The sequence below is a fragment of the Nannospalax galili genome, unplaced genomic scaffold (genome assembly GCF_000622305.1).
Source record: "Nannospalax galili isolate Female #2095 unplaced genomic scaffold, S.galili_v1.0 scaffold184, whole genome shotgun sequence".
Classification (NCBI taxonomy): domain Eukaryota; kingdom Metazoa; phylum Chordata; class Mammalia; order Rodentia; family Spalacidae; genus Nannospalax; species Nannospalax galili.
In genome coordinates, this window is record NW_008351649.1 from 1,032,711 (window position 1) to 1,040,785 (window position 8,075).

At 43.3% G+C, this 8,075-nt stretch overlaps 1 protein-coding gene across 1 annotated transcript in view; it reads left to right on the top strand.

Annotated features, from left to right (window-relative positions):
• Kdm1a (lysine demethylase 1A) overlaps window positions 1–8,075 on the top strand; it is a 66,973-nt gene that overhangs the window by 329 nt on the left and 58,569 nt on the right. The window contains 1 exon segment of the mRNA XM_008848573.3: window positions 1–181. This exon segment is cut by the window's left edge and continues 97 nt beyond it. Coding sequence (XP_008846795.2) covers window positions 1–181 — 181 coding nt within the window.

Genomic DNA, 8,075 nt, shown 5'->3' on the forward strand with positions numbered 1-8,075 from the left:
TGAGCGCACTCCCCGCAAGAAGGAGCCTCCACGGGCCTCGCCCCCAGGGGGCCTGGCCGAGCCTCCGACAGCCGGGCCTCAGGCGGGTCCCACGGTGGTGCCCGGCTCCGCGACGCCCATGGAGACCGGAATAGCCGAGACCCCGGAGGGCCGACGGACCAGCCGGCGCAAGCGGGCGAAGGTGAGGCCCAGCCCTGGCCCCTGCGCGGGGTCCGAGCCCGCGAACACCCGGCCTGCGGGCGGGCCACGCACAATCGGCGGCACTGCGCGTCGGGGGAGGGGAGGGCTGTCCTTTGTGCCGGGACGGGTCGGCGTGGACATCAGAGACCCGGGAGGGAGGTAGCATTACGTCCCGGTCGCCGCTCATCTTTTGACTGGGAAAGATGGCCTCCCGACGTGGAGTCGCGGCTGCCGCTGCTGCAGACTCTTGTTTGTCCACCCGTGTGGCTGGAAGGTTCTGGGCTGGGTACGCTGGGTGCACAGGGGAGCTAGCTGCTCTGCTACTGCACGGCTGGGTGCACCGGGGAGCCGGAGGTGATGCTCGAGAGCCAAGGGACATGAAAAGAAAGGAACCTTCTGTTTAAAAAAATCTCTTGCTGTTTGCCAGGAGCCTTTTGATTTTATTCTCTCAGTGATCCTTTGGTGTAGCCTTTGGGCGGCGGGGGCACAGGACCTCCCTAGTCAGCCCCTGACAGGCCTGTAACTCAGAGATCCTCCTGCCTCTCCCAGTGCTGGGGCTTAAAGGCGTGCAACACATGACTAGCCTTTTTTTTTTTTTTTTTTTAAGATTTATTTATTGTGTATGTGGGGATGCACGGGTGCCACGGCTCGGGTGTGGGGATCTGAGGACACCTGAGTCGGATCTCCACTATGTTCGATCCCAGAGATCGAACTCGGGTTGTCGGGCTTGGAGATGCGCACTTACCAGCTGAACCATCTCGCTGGCCCTGGGGTAGACTTATAGAATCAGATGCAGAGTGTTCATTACCGATTACTCAAGATGCAAATATAGGTGAAGAAAATACTGACATCAAACAGTACACACACACACACACAACCCCTGCCACACACCAAATGCTGCACTTGGTGCATAGCCAACACTTTCCTTTTGCCAAACACTGCAGAACAGGTATTATTAGCCTCATTTTAGGAATGAGTAAACTGAGGCTCACAGTTTAAGCAACTTGCCCAAGGTCACACAGCTAAATAGTGGTGAGCCTCACACTTGTGACAGGGTATCATTGACCATGGAAACAAAGAGCGTGGTGTGACAGATGTTACAGTTGGTCAAACGCTGGGGTGGCTTTATTTTCTAATCTTACTCGGATTGGAATAACTGGAACATATGGGTATAATAAATACATGAAGTAGCCTGGGGAGGTAACTCATTGATAGAACACTTGTCTAGTATGTGTGAGGTCTTGAGTTCTATTCCCAGCACTGCAAAGTAAATACATAAGTACAAACTTCTGCTTATAAAAATAGGTTTTCCTAAAAAGCTGGGCATGGTAGCACATACCTTTAATCCCAGTGCTAGGAGGCAGAGGCAGGTGGATCTCTGAGATAGAGGCCATCTTGGTCTACATAATGAGTTCCAGGCCAGCTGGGGCTACAGGGATACCCCTGTCTCAAAAAAACTACCCACCCCCCTCAAAAAAAGTGTTCTTGTTGTACTGAAGATTGAGCCTTACACAGGTAGGCAGGTTCTTATAAAACTGCCCAGATTGGCCTGAATTTATCTTATGGCTCAGCTGAACTTGTGATCCTCCTGCCTCAACTTCCTAAGTAACTGTGATTCCAGGGGCCTGGCTTGTTTTGTTCTTGAGCTAGTATCCTATTCAGGTTGGTCTCAAACTTCAAGGCTCAAGGGATCTTCCTCTTCACTTGAGCTTCCAGAGTAGCGGGGATGATAGGCTGCTATATGTCATTACCTAAGTCAGTGGGATGAGGAGCTTCCTGAGATAAGTATTACCCAGAGAGCCCTCAGTTTCAACTGTCTGCTTGAGAGACCTCTCCATTCTCAGTGCTCAGAAAAAAGAATTTGGAAGATGGACTTTGGAGGCTTTTTTATTAAAACATGAGCTAGAAAGAGGGAATACTGGGACTGGAAGGGTTTCAGTGGAGGTAGGGAGCAGGGAGGTGGAGGAGAGGAAGGGATAGGTGGGGAGAATCATCCAAGGTGTATGAAAATGCCATGAGGAAACTTACTGCTTTACATGATAAAATTAAAAAAAAAAAAGTAAAACCCCACAAAACTAGAATCATGCTAAAAAGTTAATATGGAAAAGCAAAAGACACAGTGACAAAAATAAATTTCACCCTGCTTATATTAGTCTTTTTTGGGGGGGGGTCTTTTGAGACAGGGTCGCTCTGTAGTCCCAGCTAGCCTGGCACTCACAGAGATCCACCTGCCTCTGTCAGTGCTGGGATTAAAGGCACATGCCACCAAGCCCAGCTCTATTAGTCTTAAAAAAAAATGACTGGCATGGTGGTACACACCTTTAATTCCAGCACTTGGCATCTCTGAGATGCAGGCCAGCCTGATCTACATAACCACTTCCAGGCCAGCTGGGGCTACAGGGAGATCCTGTCACAAACAAACTAAAAGGCATATCTGTACAGTCAGCATCACAATCAATATTAGAACATTTTACTGCTCCCCAGAGATACCTGTATCATAAACATTCTCTTCCATTCCCCCTACCTCCAGCCCCTGGCAACCACTAGTCTATTCTCTACTGTGTGGAATTGCCTACTCTGAACATTTTGTTGTGGATCTTTATTTCTGCCTTTAGTATGTTTTCATGCTTTATTCATATACTTCTCTTCATACTTGGTGACTTTATAAGCAAGTAATAAACTCCCATTGGTGGCTTTGCCACTGTTTATCCATTTAATGAACATTTAGGTTGTCTCTCCTTTTTGCCTATTAGGTATAATGTATCTGTGAACATTTTTTTTGTGTGTACAAGTTTTATTGTTTTCAAGTCTCTTAAGTAATATCTACTATTGTAGTTACTGGGTCATATGTTAATTCTGCTTTTCTTTTGTGAGGAATTGCTACCAGATGCTTTTCCATGGTAGCAGCTACCAGTTTTACCTTTTCATTAGCATTTTATGAGGATTCCAGTTTCTCCATATCTGTCTATCAATCTGTCTATTTATTTAAGTATTTTTTAGGTGGGATCTGCCTTGTAGTCCCAGGAGTCCTGGAACTCACTATGTAGACCAGGCTGACTTTGAGCTTATAGAGATCCACCTGCCTCTGCCTCCTAAGTGCAGGGATTAAAGGTGTGCGCCACTATGCTGGGCAATTTTGCCATATCTTTATCTGCACTTAGTATTTTCTTTTACTGTGGCCATCTCTGTGGATCTAAAATGTTTTTTTTTTTATGTCTTTGGTGAAATGGCCATTCAATTTTTTTTTCCTTTGAGATAAGGGCTCCCATATCCCAGGTTGTCCTCAGTAAACAACTGAAGATGACTTTAGCTTCTGTTCCTCTTGCCTCTGCTTTTTTTTTTTTGGTCTTTTTGATACAGGGTCTTCCTGTAGCCCCAGCTGCCAAGCTGGCCCGGAACTTGCTATGTAGACCAGGCTGGCCTTGAACCGACAGAGATCACCTGCCTCTGCTTCGAGTTCTGGGGTTAAAGGCGTGTGCCATCACACCTGGCACCTCCTCTTCTTGAATGTAATACAGTGATTACTGGTGTGTGCCACTATACCCAGTTTTATGCCATGCTGGGGACTGAACCCAGGGCTTCCTTTATGATAAATGCACTCTACCTACTGAATTATTTCCTAGTTCTCTTTATTCAGACTTTTGGCTCATTTTCTTTATAGACTTTTAATTGGTTTATTCTAAGAGTTCTTTATTCTAGTTACAAAAGTTTTAAATTAATTTTTTTTGTATAATTTTTTATGTGTATGAGTGTTCTGCCTTCATGCATGTAAGTGCATCATGTGCATACAGTTCCCACAGAACCCAGAAGAGGGCACCAGATCCCCTGTAATTAGAGTTAAGATGGTTGTTAGTAACCATGTGGGTGCTGGGAACTGAAGCCTAGTCCTCTGCAAGAGCTGCCAGTGCTCTTAACTGCTGAGCCATCTCTGCAGCCCCAAAAGTTTTAAATTTTGATGAGGTCCAGTTGATGTATTTGTTTTGTTCTACTTGCTCCCAGTGTTAAAGCTAAGACACCATCACTTAAACATGAAGACATTTATGCTTTCTTCTAAGAGTTTCATAGTTTGAGCTTTTGTATCTATGATCCTTTTGGAGATAATTATTTGTGTGAGTTAGGGATTCAACTTCATTTTTCTGCTTGTAAATATCTAGTTGTCACAGCACAACTTGTTGAAGACTATTCTTTCTCTCATTAAATGGTTGGCACCCTGTTGAGTAACTGTAAATGTCTCTCTGGTCTCACCATTTTGCCTCATTAATCTATTCATATGCCACTGGAACACTGTTCTAGTTACTTTAGTTTGTAAAAACCTAATCAGGAAGTGTGAACTCTTAACCTTTTTTTTTTTTTTAAGATTGTGTTGGCTATTAATTCTTTGCATTTCCACATGAATTGTAGAACAGCTTCATCAATATGTTTAAAAAAAAAGCAACTGAGATTTTATACGTGCATGTGCATGTGTGTGACATGTGCATGTTCATTGACATCAGATTTCTTCTTCAATTATTTCTCTACCTTATTCTTTGTTTCAAAAAATATTTTTTAACTGCTGTGTGTTCGTGTGTGTTTGTGTGTGTGTGTGTGTGTGTGTGTGTGTCTGTAGGTGTAGGTATATGAATATGAGTGTAGCTGCCTTCAGAGGCCTGATGTGTTAGTACCCCTAGAGTTGAAGTTATTGACTGGCCAACAAGCCCTAGGGCTCCTCCTGTATCCACCTCCTGAGTGCTGAGATTATAGGTGCTTGTTGCTATGCCCAACTTTTTATGTGGGTGCTGGGGATCCAAACTCAGGTCCTTATGCTTGCACAGCAAGCACTTTACTGACAGCCATCATCTTTGTAGTTCTCTTGGGCTTATTTAAAGATATATTAAATTTTATTTCATGCGTATGAGTGTTTGCATTATGTATGTGTACCAAGTGTGTGCCTGGTGCCCATGGAGGCCATAAAAGGGTATTAGATTCCCTGAAACTGGAGTTATAGACAGTTGAGAGCTGCCATATAGGTGCTGGGAACTGAACTTGCAAGAGCAGCTAGTGGTGTTAACTGCTGAGGTGAGTCATTTCTCCAGCCCCTTGGATGGATGGATGGATGGATGGATGGATGGATGGATGGATGGATGGATTGATTGATTGATTGATTTCAGAGACAGGATCTCACTGTGTAGCCCTGGCTGGCCTGGAACTCTGTATAGACCAGACTTATCTCAAACTCCTAAAGATCTGCCTGCCTCTGCCTCCTGAGTGCTGGGATTAAAGGTGTGTCTGTAGAACATCTTCACTCTTGCCAGGACAGTTGCAAAAGATCCATGTAGTTGATGTGCCCTAAAGCTTTAGTTTCATTAGTTTCAGAAGAACTTGCTTCTGGGCGGGCATATTCTGAAATCATGGCAAAATATTTAAGGTTGATATTGATAAATTGGACTGAGACTTCAGGAACATACAGTTTCAGGAACAGTGACAGCACAGTAGGCCTTTTAAGTGTCATGGTTTAGAAAAACCTGGAAAAAGATGGACTTTTGAAGTTAATTCATCTTCTTGTCATTCCTTTTCTTGAGGTGAATAAACTACCTTGTAATGTTGTCAGGTTTAGTTTAAGCAAAATGCTTCTTGCAGTGTGTGTTGTATAGAAGAAGGCGCCAGTGACTAAGCACTGCCTGTGGAGAAAAGGAAGGTTTGAGAAGTAGGAAATTCAGAGAGACAGAGGGGTGTTAGAAACAATGAGCAAATGGATTTAATTGGAGATAAGTTTTATCTAGTAGCAAGATGGGAGGAGTCAAAAGTGTTTGGGTTGGAGAGTTGTGTCCAGATTATAAGAAATACTAGATTTGTGCTGTCCAGTATGGTAGCCATTAGTCACATGTGGCATTTAAGTTAATGTTTTTTTCTCCAATGTCAATGTGTCAATATGAAAGCAAGCATAATTACCCTATCTGGGCGTCTTTAATCCCAGCTCACTTGGGAGGCAGAGGCGGGGGGATCTCTGTGAGTTAAGAGTTTGTATTCAGAATTTAAAATTGTATTAAATGAGGACACCCTTTTTATATATAATGTAAATATATATTATATATAATGTAAGTATAATCTTATGAAAAATTTCAAGATAAAATATTGCTTGCTTGTTTGTATTAAAGTTTAAATTCAGATGGGGATATAGTTTAGTAGTAGAGTGTTTGTCTAGTATGTTCAAGGCCCTGGGTTTGATTCCCAACAACCCTTCCCTTCATATTATATCATTTATTTTAGTTGTCTATGAAAAATGGGACTCTCAGTGAAGCTGCATGTATGATTAGAGGTGGCTCAGTGGTTAAGAGCACTGGCTGCTCTTGTGCCCAAATAGTGGCTAATATCTGTAACTCCAGTTCCAGGGGTATCTGAGGCCCTCTGTTGGTCTTCACAGACATTGCATGCATGGGTGCACTTAACATACTTGCAGGCAGAACACTCATACACATAAAATACATGTAAATAAATTCTTTCAAAAAAAAGTTAAGACCTAGCTGGGCACTCAGGAGGATCTGAGTTTCAGGCCACCCTGGGCTACATAGCCAGACTGTGTCACAAAAAAATATTTAAAACTTAAACAACAAGCAGCAAAGGGAGGAAGGGAAAAGAAAAGAAAATTAAAATAAGAGCTGGACATAGTGACATACAGTTAAAATACCAGAAGTCAGGAAGCAGAAGGATTGTAACGCCAACTGGGGCAATATACTGAGACACTGTCCATTAAAAAAAAAATCACTGGGCATGGTGGCACACGCCTTTAATCCCAGCATTTGGGAGGCAGAGGCAGGCAGATCTCTGTGAGTTCAAGGCCAGCCTGGTCTACATAGTGAGTTCAAGGCCAGCCTGGTCTACATAGTGAGTTCCAGGACAGCTGGGGCTACAGGGTGAGTTCAAGGCCAGCCTGGTCTACATAGTGAGTTAAAAAATCAGGACTAGAGAGATTAAGAGCACTGGCTGCTCTTGCAGAGGACCTGGGTTTAATTCCCAGCATACAAATGGCGGCAAACAACCATCCATAACTCTAGGTCCAGGGGATCTGATGCCCTCTTCTGACCTCTGTGGGCATTGCACAACATGGGTGCAATCTACCTACATGCAATATACTTGCAGAAATAAAATTAAAAATAATAAATCACTGACCTAGCATGGTGGCGTGCACACCTTTAATCCCAACATTCTGGAGATGGAGGCAGGTGGATCACTGTGAGAACTTGAGCATGAGCAGCCTGGTCTCAATAGCAATTTCCAGTACTGAATCCCATAGTACTAGTTATTTTGGAAATCTAATACACCTGGCATGTTACATGTAAAAACTGTTGTTGTATTTCAATATCTGATTTTTTTCTTTGAATACATAATACTTATCAAGAGCTGTAGTTTCTGTGACTTCTTCCACACCCTAACCTCACCCCTAGTGTTTGGTGTTAAACCCAGGGCCTCTTGCACGTAAGGCAATTAATCTACCTTTGAACTACATCACTTCCTCTGTGGCATCCTAGAATCTCTCTCTTTGGTGACATTTGATAACATTTAGATGTTGACAACTATTTACAATATTGCAATACCATATTATGGATTTGGCCAGCAGGTCTACAACAAAATATTTTCTGTATTATACTCCTTAACCCCCCAATGAGACATCCATTATGAGGCCTTGTTCTTTTTATCTGGTTGTCTTTTTATAGAACAACCTGTAGCCTCAATTTCCTCATCACTTACCCCTAATTTGTTATGATAAGGATTCTTTGTTCATCATCGGCTTTCCTAGGTACGTTTAAGGTATTTTCAATTTTTACTCCCCCCGCCCCCGCCCCAGTTGGTTTCTGGAATTTTTTTTTTTTTTTCTTTTTAAATCATGGAATAGAAGCACAAGCTTGTCATTAGACAGA